At 41.6% G+C, this 18,092-nt stretch overlaps 1 protein-coding gene across 11 annotated transcripts in view; it reads right to left on the reverse strand.

Moving 5' to 3' along the window:
- Positions 1–18,092, reverse strand: part of TNRC6B (trinucleotide repeat containing adaptor 6B) — a 122,411-nt gene that overhangs the window by 21,711 nt on the left and 82,608 nt on the right. For 9 of the 11 annotated variants that reach the window (XM_054167661.1, XM_054167664.1, XM_054167659.1 and 6 more), the window contains 6 exons: positions 17,024–17,368; positions 9,280–11,607; positions 7,833–8,006; positions 6,476–6,654; positions 5,244–5,318; positions 3,851–3,896 (listed from right to left, as the gene is read on the reverse strand). In XM_054167661.1, the coding sequence (XP_054023636.1) occupies positions 3,851–3,896; positions 5,244–5,318; positions 6,476–6,654; positions 7,833–8,006; positions 9,280–11,607; positions 17,024–17,368 (3,147 nt within the window). The remainder of the gene's footprint in view (positions 1–3,850; positions 3,897–5,243; positions 5,319–6,475; positions 6,655–7,832; positions 8,007–9,279; positions 11,608–17,023; positions 17,369–18,092) is intronic. The other 2 variants (XM_054167668.1, XM_054167660.1) reach the window with 1 other exon arrangement.

Raw genomic sequence — 18,092 nt, forward strand, 5'->3', positions numbered from 1 at the left:
TTGAAACGTGTTACACGAGTCTCTCTTGCATCTGCCAACAACAATGCAGGTGCAGAAGACTAGCTTTACCTTACATAGGACAAAACAGAAACCTGGGAAGTTTGAATTTTATCCTCTGTACATGAAAAAATATGAAGGCCCGAATCTTCTACATGCAGTAAGGTAGAACAGGTCGTAAGTCAAATCATCTCCATAAAAGACACTACATCAATTCTTAGGTTTTCCCTCACTATTAATAACTGTGAGAAAACAGTGAAAAATGCAAAATGATGATAAACATGAACTTAGGAGACAACTCTAGTGAGGTAAAAACCCCATTAGGCAGATTTTCCCCATGACATGGATGCAGCTTAAAATAAATATTAAAAAAGCCTATTTGTAACTGGATATGAAGAAAATTACATATTGTGATCCTGTACTAGGAAACAGGAGACAGAAAATGCTGCTGAGCAAAGTTACCTAAAACACTGGCAAATGAGAATCAACACGGTGAAAATACACCCAGTGGGGTAACTCAAATGGGAAGAAAAAAGAAACAAGGCAAAAATTTGAAAAGCTGAAAGTATTTTAAAGACATTGGCTTTATACCACTGCCATAAATTTCTGCTGTCCAAACCTACAGAGCAAGCACATGTGCTTAACCAGAGGTGCTGCACCTGGATGCTAGATCAGGTTATGGCTTTGTAACATATTTACAACAGACAGCTGCATCTCTCATGGATAGAATTTGGGAATGAAGTTCCCAGTTTTTACAGGCAATCTGATGATAATTCAATGATCTGGAGAGTCTGCAACTAATAAAAAAATAAGAATAAATAAATAAAAAGACAACAAATACAGGGAAGGTAAAGGTCAAGTATTGGTTGATGGGTTGGACGCGATGATCTTGAAGGTCTCTTCCAACCTGGTTTATTCTATGTATTCTATGTATTAAGTGGTTCTGACAAGCTGCTTATGACAGCAAACTTCATGCCTCAGGACTCACATACTAGGAGAGATGTCAATGGAAAAAAAAGTTGTATCCTACTTTCAAAGTAAAACAAGCTGTTTGTTGAAGTGATTTGATAGAAAAGTAAGATGGGGGTGGGGGAAGTAGATACATCTCAGGCATGCCATTGCTCCATCTCTGTCCCAGTCAGCAAGTATGAGTCTCACTCTAGCACCTTGCAAGAAAAGCAGAACACTTTTTAAATGAGGAGACTGAGATGAATGTAGTAAGAATTACTTACTGACATCTGGACTTGTTTTATGAGATATGATGATCAGAACCAATGTGCTCTACCTCAACAACAAAACTGAAGTTTCCTCTGAGAAGTGTGGTCTCAAACCACAGATGTAAACCTGGGATCAAGGTGTATTTATCCATAAACTAGGAAATATCCTGCTGGGCATTGTCTAGTTAGCAAAACAATGTACATAATAATTTTGACTGCAAACCAGTTGAACAACTAGCCTACCACCTCCTAAGTCAGCCAAATTATTAAACATTAGAAGTTGCTGTTGGCTGAGAAAAACAACAGGTTGTAGTATTCCACAAGCAACTGCTATAAGCATCAAGGACAAAACTGCTAAGCAAAGAAGTTACAGAAAACCCTGAGGAAGATCTGTTACCTTCTGAGTCTTTGAAACAGAATACAAAGTATAATAAATGCCTCTGCCTAGGATCAAAGATGCCACCATTAATGGGCACATGAAACTTAAAAGCAGTGCAACGTATCAAGACTGCCTTTGGGCAGCATTGCACAGGATATTCTGAGCATCAGCCATCTTTTCTCAGAAGGTCTGACAGCCTTAAGGTCCTTGACAGCAGAAAGCTGTAAAGGATCCAAAAGCTTAATTTGGAGATAAAGAACTAAGAGAGCTATAATAAGCATAATCCAGGCTACCATCCTCTTCATTTGTATATTCTTAGATCTGTTGTTGAGGAGCAGCATCTGAAGGCAGATGAGAAGTGAACATCCAAGATGACGATTTATCTCCATTTAGAACGTCTTCATAGAAGCATGACACAAGCAGAGCCAGAATTCTAAAGCGGCTGTGCAAGGTCAAAGTGGAGAGATCCAAAAATTCCAGTGCCTTCTCCAAAACTGTGCGGTACTATATAAAAGCACACTTTAACATCTTACTGGCATCCCTGACTATTCAGAGGTAGAAAGCAATTCTGCAAAATATGAAGATCTTAATCCTTTTTAAGGATTTTAAGAACGTAATGGATTCAAAGCTGAGAGACACCGTAGTGATTAGGATTGCATTAGAACACCAAACCTGGAGCTAATATTATATGCAATTATATGCATATATATACACACACCTTTGGTAGCAATGAAGATCAATGGATATTCCCAATACAAGAAGCTTTTTGGCTGGGAAAATCCACAGCATACATAACATGCAATACAACAACAGTAGGGTGTGAAGAGGGTCAACATCAGAGCATTATTTCTTGCAAGACCTAATACCAGAATAATTTGGTCAACAATACCAGAAAGACACAGGAGAGGTAAGGCAGAATCAGAAGAGGTAAGGCATAAACTAATTCCAGCACAATGTCTGGTTTCACAGAAGTTCTTCCTGCAGTACCTAAAATCTAATGTTCAAATCAAGAACTGTGTCCAGTTCTGGGCCCCTCAGTTTAGGAAAGATGTTGACTTGTTGGAATGTGTCCAGAGAAGGGCAACAAAGCTGGGGAGGGGTTTGGAGCACAAACCCTGTGAGGAGAGGCTGAAGGAGCTGGGGTTGCTTAGCCTGGAGGAGGTTCAGGAGAGACCTTACTGCTCTCTACAACTACCTGAAGGGAGGTTGTAGCCAGGTGGGGGTTGGTCTCTTCTCCCAGGCAAGCAGCACCAGAACAAGGGGACACAGTTTCAAGCTGCACCAGGGGAGGTTTAGGCTGAATGTTAGGAAGAAGTTCTTCACAGAAAGAGAGATTTGCCATTGGAATGTGCTGCCCAGAGAGGTGGTGGAGTCACCATCACTGGAGGTGTTTAGGAAGAGACTGGATGGGGTGCTTAGTGCCATGGTTTAGTTGATTAGATAGTGTTGGATGATAGGTTGGACTTGATCTCAAAGGTCTTTTCCAACCTTGTTAATTCTGTTCTAACAAATATTTATACTGCTTGCATATGCAGGGTTTGAACTTGTGCTGTCTAGTTTTCCACTGCTACCAGAAGCTCCCACAGCAAAGGCTTATTTTCAAATATATGGCTACTGTACCAGGACAGAATACTTCAGAGGAAAGCAGGATCTACTACTGGATTACTTTCTGTTGTGAGTGGAACATCATACTAGTCAAAGGTGCTTAAATAGGGTTAATCCAAATGGTCAATTCCAATTCTGTGTTTTCCACATGGCCCAACTCACTTGAGCTGTGTAGCATCTGTGGTATTTGAGGACAAGAATCTAGCTCTACTGAGTGTAACTTGTTATGGCCTGAGGCAAGCAACTTGAGATCAATGATAGAAGATACTCTTTTTCCTCACATCAGCTTCAGGGAGCTGTGCTAATTGGGATGTCCTACTGCCGAGTGCTATCAGTGCTCCTCTCCCATCAAATGAAAAGGCATTTTCCCTTTCTTGAAGCAGTTACAATGAATATTCACTACACAGATCAAAACAGACTTATATGATGTCCCTTCCACAAGCTGCAGCTCTGTTCTGCACAGGTACACATCCCCATTTTCATACCAGCCTTGACTGCATAGATATTGAAGGTATCAGATGCTGTAACTCTATCCTTCTGAGGAGTGCTAGAAGTGAGGACGAAACCTTTCCAAAGCACAGTATGTCATCCACATCAAAATATTACATCAAAATATTCCACTTCAATCACATTTAAATTAAATTATACACACCTACAGACAAGTCCATCTTACTGCCTGGAATGTCCTCAGTTTGACTCTGGAAAAGAAAAAAGAAAAATTAATTCTGACTTCTAACAAATGCTGAGGAATATTTAAGAAAGTGGCCCTTGATGGTATAAAGGTGACATGAAGGAAGGATGTGCTTGTGCCAATAAAAGTCTTTATTTTAAACTAAAACTAAACACAAGGACTCCTGGGAGCACCCAGGACATTACACCTCAACCTCCTAAGGCTGTATGTGGCAAGTTTACTCATATGAAACCGGACACATGAATGCACACGACAGAGACTAAGATTGACAGACAGCTGCTCTGTGAAATGAACCTCTGTCCTCATGTTCCAGCGGTCAAGGGATGAAACACTGAAAATAGTGGCCAAAATGATAGCTCATCCTCATGACCTGTCAAGACATCTTGAAATGTGCTGCCAAGTTATTCTTTAGTTGGCAGTCTGGGGACAGGGTGTTCCCATAGCCTTCAGAAGTATCTATGGTCTAGCAGACTGAATTTGAAGCTGGGAGACAACAGACATTACAGCCTAATCCTAGTCATGTCAGTGACAGTTTGTGCTGCCACAGCAGCTCAGCATCATTATCTTTCACTAGCCTGCATTACCAACTGCTGCTCCTGCTTCACAGGATGACATTGGGCACAATATTCTTTAAAATGCTTAGCATGTCACAAGCTCTAAATAAAAATGTTGTGTAACTACTGTTGAGGTACATCTCCCTGTGGATCTCTTTTCTGGACATTTGTTTATTCACCTTACCGATCAATCGTTAAGTACTGATTAATAACAAGCCCTTGTGTTGCTAAAAATCCCATGCTGTACAGGATTCAAATAGCCAAGACAGACACAGGGCTGCACCTCCTTTTCTAAAAGGCAGCTGAGAAACACAATGAGCAGACTTGGACTAATGAGATCCCTGACACTGCAGCCAGGAGTTGAGGCCTGTACCTTGAGTACTCTAAAGAGCACAACTAACCAACCCACCCTTGCCCCAAGGACCACCAGAAAAACCCCAAAACCCAAACAACACCCCCCCAAAACAACCACCACCAAAACAAAACACCCCCCAAACCCCAATACCACACCAAATAAACAAAACAAAATTACCCCCTCAAAGCCTATTACTTGAAAGAAAACTGCAATCTCAGAACAACAGCTGTCAAAGTAATTTCAGGTTTTTCTGAGAAGCCATTCTGAGTAGCAAGAAGTGCTGAATACCCAACCAGTGCAGGTATTATAATCAACATGCCAGCACAGCAAATGCAGAGCAGCAGTTACACACTATGAAGCAGCTGATCATTCCACTTTCTGAAAGCTTACTGCTTTTTTTATTTTTTACAAAGTAAGATCTTATATTTAAATACAATATACTTACTAGCAAGCCCATATTTGAAAACTGTTTGGACAAAGGGTTCATCCATGAATCACTATTTCCACCTTTTAATGCGCACTGAAGGGGGCAAAAGAAAGAAAGAAATTATGTTGAAGTAACTTCTTGATTTCCCCCATTCTTTTTTATCCTTCAGATGCACAAGTGAATGAAAATCCTGGTATCTGAGAGATTAATCTCCTGAGCAAATTACTTGTTTTTTTGCACAGTTGGAAGCATTGACCAAATAGTGTTCTTTTTTCTCTCTCCTTCTGACGTACACCGCACCGGATGAACACTGGCTGTGCAGAATGTTTATCACACCTTCCGTTCTGGAATCTGGAAAGCTTTGTGAATGTTGCTGTTTGGGGTTTCTCTCCTCCTCTCTTACAATTTAATACATTCTTTAATCCACCACACAGAGAGGTAGATTTCTTTCTTGGCTTTCTTCTCTTCAGCATTGTGCTGCCCTGGATTGACCCTACAGTAATTTGACCTTACGGTAATTTAGAGGTGATACACAAAGTTCCACAGAAAACATTCTGAACAGCTGCTTTGGTGTTCTAAACAAATCTTCAAGTGAGAAAAAAGTTCATGAGAATCGTTTTTGCAAGCTAGGACTTGTGTAACTCCATACTACCATGTCACAACACTATCTCTGCACCCTAGGAAGCTGCTCTACACTTGCCTTTTGAGTTTGTCCTACCTATTAGAGGTGGACAAAGCATAGCCATTCTAATATTTATATAGTGCCAAGAGTTACTATACTAGAAAACTTCAATGCACTATATAAATGCACTATATAAATGACACTATAGCCAAGCTTCTGCTTCTGAGGTTAAAAGTCAGTAACAAAACCAAGTCAGACCTAAATCTAACAGTACATGTGCCAAAGGAACTCTGAACTTCAGTAAGCTATGCAAGGAAAACCACAGCAGCCTAACATAAAGATGTGTCGAGAAGAGCAATAGCCTTGGGACACTGCAGAATTTCATTTAGTAACGTCTCTGCAGCTTACATACTGAAAGAATGTGACACCTGCTGGCATATTTATTAGTCATAGCAGGTGTAATACATTAAAACAAATCCAGAAATCTCACTTTTTCCTAGGGTTGTAACAGACACCTCTCTAACTGAATTCTGTAATACCCTTTTAAAGGAGCTATTCTAGTGCTGTAACATATCAATCATACGGCTTTCAGACAAGACAATAGTTATGAATCATTCAAGCATTTTACCTTCATTTGTGTTTTCTTTCCCCCTTGCCCCCAGCTTGTTGAGTTGTGGGAGGAACTGCTTCCCTGAGAGCCTGCTGTGCTCCAGACTCCTCCTTCCTCCTCCTCTTCCCAGCTGGAATGACGTGTTCCTGTCACTGGCCCATCACTCTCTCCCCAGCCATCTTGCATAGATTTAGAACCTTTAGAAGAAGAAAAAAAGCTCAAAAGCAGTCTACAATACCATGCAGCTGGTGACTTGATCTCAACCAATTTTGCACTATCATCAGAAACCCAAAAGAACTTAAAAAAAAAAAAAAAAGGGCGGGGGGGAAGGGAAAAAAGCCTTTACCAAGCTGCAAAACCTTGTGCATGAATCCCCAAACCCAAGAGATTCAATGGCACGTTAGCATGGCATGTTTTGCTACTACTCCAAAGCAATGTCAAATCCTTAAAGAGATAACAACCACAGGGACCTCGTCTCTTAACTGATACAGCTGCATTTGGGTTTCTTTACAAGACAACCTATTATTTTCCAAGCTAAATGGAAGACATGTTACTTACACAGAAAAGGCTACACTTCAGGATTACAACTGTAGAATCAATAAATTAATCTGGAAATGTGATACACAGGGCAGACTCTACAGTCTTATTTTATTTCCAGTCACAGTGTTTAAATGGAATCATATTACCCTGGGTTTAACTACATAGCCATAGATTGTTTGCCTGCACTGACAGCTCTCAGGTCTGAGATTCCCAATTGTGACTGAACAGTGGTGTAATGATGACTTGCCTCTAGGACTCCTACTTAATTTTCTGCATTTGAGTGAGAAGGCACAAAACAGTGCCAGAAAGCAGCCATCCACTTAGGATCAGTCACAAAAGAAAGTTCACTTTGTGAGAGTTACAATTTCCTCAAGTCATTAAAAACAACAACAAAAAATTCAAATCCATTTGATGGCAGAAGTTGCATTATCAAAGCACAGATTACTATGTCATGGCCTCCAGAATGAAATTTGTCTGTACTGTCCATTCAGTTTTCTGCTATCACCAGGAAAAATGATTTATCACATAACAAGTTTGGATGGTAAGTAACAAGTTAGCAGCCACAGAAGACACAACATTGAGAAAAAGACATTTCCTCACCCAGATGCTCTAGTGTTTCAACACTTAACACAAACTGGAGCCTGCCCAGTTATTTGCTTAACTAAGAAATTTTTGATTACCTTACAAGACAAAGTTCTAGTCATTTGCAAGCACTCACTCATCCACTCAAAATCTTACATGACATTCAACACCATTTCTAGGCCTGAGGTAATTCCCCCTGTGTCAAAAGGCCAAAGACTGAGAATCTCTGGGACTACTGCAAAGAAATTGGTACCTGGCCTGTACTCACTGGATTTCATGGCATTCGGGGCGTTGGAAGGTGCATTTCCCCAGCCTGTTGTTGTTGCTCCTGTATCATCTACTTCACCCCACCCGGGACTGGTTTCATTTGGCTCACCCCAGGCGGATGTACCATTATCTGGAGCAGGTGGAGTGCTTTTGCTCCAGACTGCACAGAAGGAGAAAGTTTTAATTTACAGACCATTAAGACAACATACTTTCTACAGTGCAGTACCATGTCTTAAACCTACTGCTTCATTCTTCCTGTTGAGAACTTCTGATTCTCAATAGCATGAGTACAACAGAATTAACAATTGTTCACATCAACTTAGAAGTGTGCACTGACCTCCAGGGATGAAATGGAAGAGAATGCCATGATGAGTAAAATTATTTTTCCAGGTTAAATATAAACCCCACATCTAATGCTGTCCTCCTATCTAGTAAACTTTTGTGACTAATTAAAAGCATCAGGCTAACTCTGCATTTTCATATACTGAAGAAAGAATAAGGACATATTTGAAGTACATATTAAAATGAAATACTATTCTTTAAAACATGTCTGAGTCACAGATTACATAAAAACATCTTAATATATGTCCATACTATGTAATTTTTTCTTGTCTTCAATCCAAAGAAGGAAATATTTTGCCTAGTCTTCCTCATCATATAGCAGAACCAAAATGAGCTTTAAAAAAGTAGATCACAGACTCACTCAGTTTCAAGCATTAACTGTGAAAGAGCAAAAAGTTAGTGACTAAAAATGAGAACCTTTTTTCCCCCATGTATACAATAATTCAGTATTAAAAATGTGACAGTCTGAATAAAAGAAGGTCCAGGGAAGACCTTATCTCTCCCTGCAACTATTTGAAAGGCAGCTGTAGCAAGGTGTCAATCTCTTCTCCAAAGTAAAATGCAATAGGACAAGAAGAAATGACCTCAGGTTGTGCCAGGTGAGGTTTAGGATATTAGAACGAATGACTTCACTGAAAGGGTTACCAACCCCAGGGAAGCAGTTGAGTCGCTTTCCTTGGTGGTTTTCAGAATAGGCACTTAAAGATAGGGATTAGTGGTGGTCTTGGCAGTGTTAGGTTTATGGCTGGACTCAATGAGCTTAACAATTTTCTTCCCAACTCAAAGGATTTTGTAATTCAATCTGTTCTTCGGAGCTATGTTTGCCTATGCAGATCTGTCAGCTAAGAAACTTTTTTTTTACTGTCAAGCTGACCAACATTCAGATCACAGTTACTGAGGCACAACACATCAAGCAGAGGACTGATTGATTCAAATTTTAAAAATGCTTTAAATACAGAACCAACTACTGAAATAAATTGCTTTTCTTTATGGAATTAAACTACCAGAAATTGGAGGCTACACAAGTCTCTCATATATTTAGTTTATATTCATATATAGGAGAGCAGTAAAGAAAGGAAAAAGACTAGTACCTGATGCTTGTGATTTGCTAGTCATTGGAGTAGGCAGGTTCTGCTCCCGTGGGGCCTGTCCTCCTTGTGAGTTCTTGTCCCACAGGTTCACATTCTTGTAGTTATAACTGCTAGGATCTCCCCACGCCGAAGTGCCATCATCAATATCCATTTTCCGACTGATTGACTGTGGAGAAGGTTCTTCCCAGCCACTAGGCTCCTCCTCCTTGGGGGCAGCTGGCTGTGGTCCGCTGTTCCAGTTTGGGTTTGGAGGTCGCCCATTGCTTGGTGTTTGGGGCGGTGGACCCCAGGAACCAGAAGCCTCCTGCTGTTGCTGCTGGTGCTGCTGCTGCTGCTTGTTCCAGGAGTTGGGCTGTCGACCCGTCTCATTCCATGTTGAAGTTCTTTTACAATCATCCCATCCACCCTTTGAAGCAGCACTTGTATTTGCACCATTACCCCAAGTTCCAATCTCATTTTGCCCACCTTCACCCCAACCAGACACTGGCTTGTTTCCTGTACTTTCCCAGTTGCTGTTTTTTGTTTGGTCAACTTCCTCTCCCCAACCGTTCTTTCCAGAAGACCATCCTTGATTAGGCTGCCGTCCACCCCACCCCTGATCCTTACTAGAGTTGTCATTCCAAGAGGAAGATGATTTTTCTTCTGGTCTTCCTCCTCCCCAGTTTGAAGAATTTGGGTTCTTATAGTCATTCCATCCTCCAGTATTTTTGGGGTCCTTCCACTCCGTTGGGGTTGAGAGCTCACCCCATCCAGACTTGATTTGATTGCTTTGGCTGGGTACATCGCCCCAGCCCCCTGAGTTCTTTGTCTGTGTGGCAGAGCTCTCCCACCCCTCAGTTCCTTTATCAGACTTCCCCTCAGACCGTGGCATCTCTTCAATATCCCACACAGTATCTTGCTTAATTTGAGTTTGGCCCCAGCCAGTGTTTGAGAGCACTCGGGGGTCCAAATCAGTCCTGCTCAGCAAAGTCTGCAAGACTGCCTGGCAATCAGGATGTGTAGGCCTGTATGAGCGGCGTCCAGAATTGTGACTGTCACTACTTCCTGCTTTGTGGTTGCTTCCAGTGCTTTGACCTCCAACCTCACTTCCTGCAGAGCTGGAAGATCTTCCCCAACAGGGAGCCTGGGAATTGCCTTGGTTTTCAGGAAGAGGGTGGCCTTTTTGATTGTCCCATGCTCCAGTGCTAGAATTTGGTTGGTTTGGACCACTCCATTCTCCAATCTTCAGTTCATCAGACCCAGACAGCTGTTTCCATTCTCCCTGAGAGACCCCAGATGTTAATTTGTTCCCTTCACCCCATTTGCTTTCATTTGCATGCTGAGGGCCAAAGTTCCAAGACCCACCACCCGTAGACCGGTTATTGTTATCCCAAGAATCACTTCTTGACCCATTAGATTTTTGAACAGAAGCTCCTTTCCAGGAGTCCTCTCTATCCTTTCCATTGTTCCCATGGTTTCCAGAATTGCTTTGTCCAGAGACTGTGTCAGTTCCAGAAGACCCCCTAGCTGTACCCCAAGATCCAACACTCCCATTCTTTCTTTCTCCAGTGCTTTGTGAAGGGGTGTCAGTGCTCCTGGAAGGGTTCCCCAAGCCCATTTCAAAGGGCATTCCCTTATTCTCCATAGGGTTTGGTGAACTTAAGTTCAAGGAGTTAGTGTTTCCATTTTTTGGTCCATCAGTGTTATGAATTTGAGCCTGTTCTCTGCCAGAGACAAAGTTAACACCCGCATTTTCCATCTTTGACTGCTGTTCCCTAGAGGTCTGACCTACTGTGCTAATCTGTGCATTGGAGCTACCGCTATCAGATTCCAAAGTCCCTTTCCTAGAGTTTCCCTCTTGAACCAGTGCCGGCCAAGCAGATGGGTTGCTATTTGGGTTAAAGTTGCTGAAGCCAGAACCAGGACCAATTCTGTCCTGTCCACTCAAGTTCCTCCAATTACCTAGTCCATTGTTACTCTCGGCAGCAGGGTTGGAAGATTGAACAGATTTAGCCTTGGGATCAGATTTCCAGGCCCCAAGATTACATTCGTTTCCAGCGCTTCCAGACTGGCACTGGCTTCCTTTTCCTTTGTTACTAGTGGTGCTTCCTGGCAGAGCGTTCTTCTCCAAGCCAGGGTTTGAGGCACTGTTGTTATCGGTGGTGTTTTCGGAAGAAGACTCAGCATCTTTGCTGGCAATACAAGGCCACTCTTCCATGTCAGACCCGTCTACAATCACCTTGTCCCAGATGTGAGTTGGGTTGGCGTTGGTGCCGCTGTTGGAAGAGGCTCCAGGACCCCAAGTGGAATTTGCATAATTTGAAGCAGCAGCACCTCCAATTGCTGAATCTAAAAAAAAAACCAAAAAAAACCCCACCACATCCAAAAAATATCATTAATAATCAGTATTGTTTACAAGCACTGAACATCACATTTTTTTACTCTACTGAGTACTGCTTTCATTAGTAACAAAGAACCCTTCCCTCAAATGTGCAACAAATTAGCTTTGGAAGACCATCAGCCTGCCAAACGTCACTGAAAATACTGATGAAAACTTCAGCAAAATGCTCTACAAATGTTTTGTGGGCATCTGAATTCACTGTTGACTTCTGCTACCAGTCCAGCTCTACATTCAACATAACAATTACAGCCCAGTTAAATGAACACTAGTGACACTGGTGGTAATTTTTCAAACACACATTTTGCACCATACTATATATACACAATAAGCATCTGTGTGCACACATTCATATGCATGTGTATGGACATGCAGTCAGCTGTTGGTTTGTTACTCAACGGATGCAAAGCAACTACTGTTTATTACACATCAATAGATGAAAGACTGAAGACAAAAAAGCATCTAATGAATGAATATCTAGAGCTGAAGAACTCTACCCTTGTGATTTGAGTACCCTTTTTTTTCCCCAAGCTGATTTTGCTGGTAGGAATGTCTTTCAGTCATTTTCAAAACAAGAAACATCAGTTCCAAAAGTTACTGTATATCAAAATTGACTCCAAAGTTACATGAATTAACATTTTCTGTGTAGTAATGTGCAAGCTGGATTCAGTGTGTAATTACCCCGCATTTTATGTCAATGGTGCATTTACTCTAGAAACCACAGTTTGGTTTAGTGAGCAGCTAAAGCTGATCTCGCTGCCGCTGGATGGATGCTAGTAAGGGATCTCACTTTTCCTTCACTTTCTCACCAGACCAGCTCTACCTACTTGAAGCTTTCCACGTTTCACCTCTCAATTGTGATTGTTCTGATGGCAATTAAGCTTTAAGTCAGCTGTGTTCCCACAAAACTGTTCACTTGGATGGGTTAGTTGTTTGCTGGCTCACTGCATCATACAGGGTAACCTGCAAATTCAGTGAACTCTGGAGTCACTGTAAGGAAACTAGCAGGAGGAACAACAATGAAGGGAGTCCCTTTCCTTCATCTGTGATGAGCTACTGTTATGTTCTACATGGTATGGCTTCGTATGGACAAGCTATTTGAATGTAGTTTTAAAGCAGACAAATTAACACAGTGCCACAGTGGGTGAAGCCTATGTTAGGGGCTGGCAACATGATGTCCTCATATACACAGACATGTTATCACCATCAGTTTAAAATGTCAGCCAAGATTTCCTTGCCATCCATATAACTACCTCTGATCCTCTAAATAATTTAAGTTCATGAGTACTTCAGCGCTGTTCTCTATATACAGTTCCACTCACCTTTCCATGTATTTTTAATACCAAGGGACCCTAAATTGCCCTTGCCACAATTTTTCCAGTGATGAAGACTAAACATACTCACTAAACCCTAAAATACTACTTTTATCTCACCCAACCTATTTAACTGACTCTGCAGAGCATGAAGTCCATAGTAACACTTGCATCAATATTCATACCCAAATACATATTGTAGCTACCAATGCTGGCTCATATGACAGCTTCCACGCAAGGAAGGCATAACGACCTTTTAAAAGTGGATTTCACTCCCACCAAATTCCTTTGTTATACATTCAAAAGCGAGGACCACAATCTCTGGTTGCTAATACCTCTAACAGAAAACAGACAACTTTCAACACCTGTCCTAGGCTTTCAGTTCATCAGCTTAACCAGCAACCATCTACTGAATGACTTCCACATCTCCATGCATTGAGCACACCAGTAAAGATCCAGGGTTCATAGCAAGGTTAGAATTCTCTTGTAAGCTTTGAATACTGATGAGCAAGTTTGTCTTCATCCATTAAGCCCTAGCCACCAAGATTCAAAAGACCAAGCAGTTCCCACGCACATTCTGTTCCTCCTGTTGCCTTAACCTCAAGTGCAAACTTAACAATAGCAAGGAAGTGTGACACTACTGATATTTATATCTGGCTATCTTTTCAGTACACACTGACTTTTCTTTTTTTTTTCCTTTCCCCAATTAAAAAACCCTTCTGATTAGACAGATCACAGGAATAGATTAAGGAGGGCAGCCAAAGACAAGTTCAAAAGACTGCAAGGTTGCTCTCTTTTGAGCTAAGCAATGATTCAGCAAATAAATGACACGCAGGCAGCTAAGCGCTTAGCAAGACCTTCGCATGGGTTTTTTTCAATGGAGCACATCACATTTACTTTCTGAAGACATTCTAGAAGTATTAAGATTGGGATGCTTCCTAACAGAGTACAAGGACACCATGAAATGGACTGTTTTATAAAACCAGCCTCCTCTTGCTGCATTTGGCAGGGGCAACAAAATTTTGAAAAATTAGAGTTTTGTCTTAAGATAATGGACCAAGGACTCTCAGTTCTTAAACAAAGTCTTCCTCAGTAACAAACATGCTGAAGATAAGTAAGTTTCTGCTATGACTAAAATGAAAAAAATTGCTAACAAATCTTCAGGATACTTCCCAAAAGATAAGGATGAACTAAGTGAAAGTACTGAAAGTCTGAAATGAAGAATGCAGTTTTGTTGTGAGAGAAGGTGGTGATTCTTAGAAGGTATTGCAATTACTGCCTTTGGCCAATAAAAATTTAAGCTTTGTTGTCCAAAAGTCATCCTGAATATCATTGGTATTGGAAGAATACCAATCCAACCCAATCCCCTGTACTCCTGCAAGACAATAGTGAATTTGGTGTCATCTTTTCAGGGAACTAGAGTTGTGCCATCTCACAGAAGCATTTAAATTCCAGTAAACAAAGATTCATGTAAAGGACTGTGCATTGACTTTTTGTATTAAAGCCTCACCAACACCATTGATAGTTATCTGGTGAATGCAACAATGTGAAAGAGTAGATAAGCTGGTTTGTTTTTCCTCTTGGGAACCTGGTTTTGTTTTCACACAGGATAAATTAGTGGATAAGTGCCTGACAGAAATCAGGCCCAACCTGAAATCCAACCGCAGATGCAAGACAGACTGCAATGCCATACTTCCATAAGCACTTTGATAGAGCACCCTAAGTGACAGCCCCAGCCGTTCCCTTGTCCAGCCATTCATTCCCATTCCTCTAGCACATCTCCTCTTACATGCTTGCACATTTGTTCCCATTGACATTCAGGTGACCTGAACTGCAATATCACCTAGACCTGCTGGAGCAGGTCCAGAGGAGGGCCATGAAAATGATTAGGGGGCTGGAACACCTCTGCTATGAGGACAGGCTGAGGGAGCTAGGGTTGGTCAGCATGGAGAAGGCTCTGGGGAGACCCAATAGCAGCCTTCCAGTACCTGAAGGGGGCCTACAAGAAGGATGGAGAGAGACTCCTTACAAAGGCCTGTAGTGATAGGACAAAGGGAAATCGCTTGAAATTAGAGAAGAGTAGATTTAGATTGGATGTTAGGAACAAGTTCATTACCATGAGGGTGGTGGAACACTGGAACAGGTTGGTCAGGGAGGTAGTTGAGGCCCCATCTCTGGAGACAGTCAGGCTCAACGAGACTCTAGGCACCCTGATCTAGTGGAGGATGCCACTGCTCACTGCAGGAGGACTGGAGCAGATGAGCTTTGGAAGTCCCTTCCAACCCAAATCTCCTACAATTCTACAAATTCACTTAAAAAAACACTTTGGGTTAATTTTAATCCAAGTCATCTTCCCAGCCCAGTTAACTCTGTGCTATGGTGAGGAAATTTGGATAAGGTGAGGCAGGTCTGAAAGACCCCTACCTTTGTTGGCAACAATCCTAACTTACATCAGGATAATGCAACTAACCATTGGCATGAAAACTTGCCACAATCAATAAATTACAGCCATGTAACATCTTAGCTGTTAATGCATCATTAAACTAAGTGTTAAGATATGAGGATGTATAAAATCAAATTCCAGACTCAGAAAAATTAGGTGACAAATACAGAGAAGGAGCTGCTAGAATACTTCCAAATGGTCCTCACCTAGTACATCCAACAGCAAAAAACAATGCTGTCCATGGAGAAACTTTGGAAATTTTTAGAATGCTTCACTGCCATAAAGTCTCTTTTGTCAGTCTACTACAATCACTGTGGAGGCAAACTAAGGCTGACATAATGCTAGGATTTGAAATACAGTTCAAAGATTTTTTTGGGTGGGGTTCCCCCCTGCTTTTTATCTTTCAGGTGTTTTATCAAGATCAGCCATCTCCAAGAGATCTGTTTCTAAACTGACTAAAACTTTGTCAGGTAGTTTGAAATTCACTTCACCTCCTTATTAAACAGTAAACATCAAAGACAGCAAAATCTGTCAAACAGGGATATGCTACAAAGGAATTCAAGTACTGTAACCACAAAACAAATGGAATTATTCATTCTCCTAGAATATTTTTTAATGAAGACAGCCAACCCATCTAGCTTGCTTGAATATGGAGTTCCAAGGCACCTCTATTTTCATTTGTGAACCACAGAGAACTACAAAAAGTTTAAGTTCTCCAAGACCGTGGTAAAAAACCCATACCATTAGTCCAGTAGGGTTTTCAAAGGTTTTCAAACTCAGTATTGTTCTTTTCCTCTTTTGACTTTGAAGCGTTTATTACTTCTTTTTAGAATGCTGTTACGGCTGGGAACTGATGCTGTCCTTGACTTCTCAGATCACCTAAGTTTTTCTTTAGAACACAGATGTCTTGACCAGGATTTTGTTTGTTCTACTATCATAACTTAAAAAGGAAATATTACAGTTACTGAAATCCCCCAGGGGTCTAAAAAATTCAGAGCCAGTCATATTTTCTCTACGCTCATGAACAATCATAAAATCAAATTATCTTCTGGAATTCAAAGTGAACAGAAAAGTAACAACAGGGCAGTTGCTACTTTCATTAAAAGCTTATCTAAGGCAGAAAAGATTCCTACTAAAAAAGTCAAGAGCAAAAGGACCATCATGTAACATCTCATTTCATCCAGATGAGAAGTGATGCACGCTGGCCATTTGCAGACTTACCTACACGTGTTTTACCACGTCATATAAAAAAGTGACAAGATAGGAAACGCGCACGTCAAAGGAACCTATAGAGCTCGTAAGTACTACTCGCTAACAAGCATAGAATGCTGTTTATCCATTCATTGTCCATGCATTACCTTGCTGCAGTCTTGAGAGTATATCACAGCGTAAGACCCAGATCACCCAAGACATTTTTTTAGATCAACTTTCTTGTTCCCTCTAGTATTAGAAATTGCATCCACTGCTCATAGAGCACAAGTCTCTACACCAAAATCAAAGCAAGCTCTCCAAGGCAATCTGAGGAGTTATATTACATGAGATGCTTATGCACAGCTTATGATCCCTTTCCCGCCACGCACACACATGTGTTCATTTAACAGTGTGACTTGCCTGTTGCAGTCCCGCTGTCACTCTGCAGCAGTGCTCCTGTCACTGGTTGTGCGTTGTTTGGGTTTGCTCCTGGTGCTGTTGGGGGAGGAGGCCCTGCTCCACCCCCAAGGAGCATACAGGATGGCGGAGGGGGCTGCCCACGTTTCAGTAACACTTTGTGATCCTGCTGGCAACGGAATCGCGGCGGCACCTCCCGAGGCATGTAGCGGGCGGCGCTTGGCGGTTGTCCGTTCGGCACTGCCACCCTTTTGGCATTGTTGCCACCATTGACTGGTGGCGATGGAGAGTTGCCAATTGGGCTGGCAGCCACTGGTTGGCTTAAACTTGGTTTCGTCACTTCGGGCACTGAAAAACAGAAAGAATGAAAATTGGAATTTTTTTCCATTCAAACCTGTGTTAACTACAAGAACTCAGAGGCTCTTTCCTTTCGTAATTTCATTCTTCTCTGCAATGGCAGAAACAAGCAGTAGCAGGCATGCCTCTTGCTTCCATGTGCAACTTTATACCCCAGGACGAAACTCTGCCCTCAACAAGTATTTTGCTCTAAGCACCAAATTTTTTGGAAACTAAGTTGGTGAAGAATACACTCTGGGCAATGAGTCATTTTAAAATCTGAGCAGTCAAATATAACTGGTTCCCTCACCTGCCCCCGTTTCCCTGATCTTTAATTGGTTTTTTGGATTGTTATGCATCATCCTTACGGGAGATCTTAAATCAGATCCCACATTTTGATCTGCTTACCAGGCTACAAATTCACTGCCAAAACAAAGAAGGAACCCCCCCCCCCCCCCCCCCAACATTCCTCTTGGAGTCAGTTAGCAAATGTCACTAGTCCGTACTGCTCTGAAATAAAACACGTTATAGTTGACTCTCACCCAAAATGCTGCATTTGTACTTGGGTTCACCTAAAGTTTCCCATCTGGTCACCAGGTGCCCTTATAAGAGGGACATGCTGCTTTGAGGACTATTATGCATTGGAAAACAACAAACAAATCCTCAAGGAAATAGCACTATCACAAAATTTAATAGACTCTAGACTTGTGACCCCTCATTGACATTCTCCTTGTGC

Source organism: Dryobates pubescens, chromosome 15 (assembly GCF_014839835.1).
Source record: "Dryobates pubescens isolate bDryPub1 chromosome 15, bDryPub1.pri, whole genome shotgun sequence".
Lineage (NCBI taxonomy): Eukaryota > Metazoa > Chordata > Aves > Piciformes > Picidae > Dryobates > Dryobates pubescens.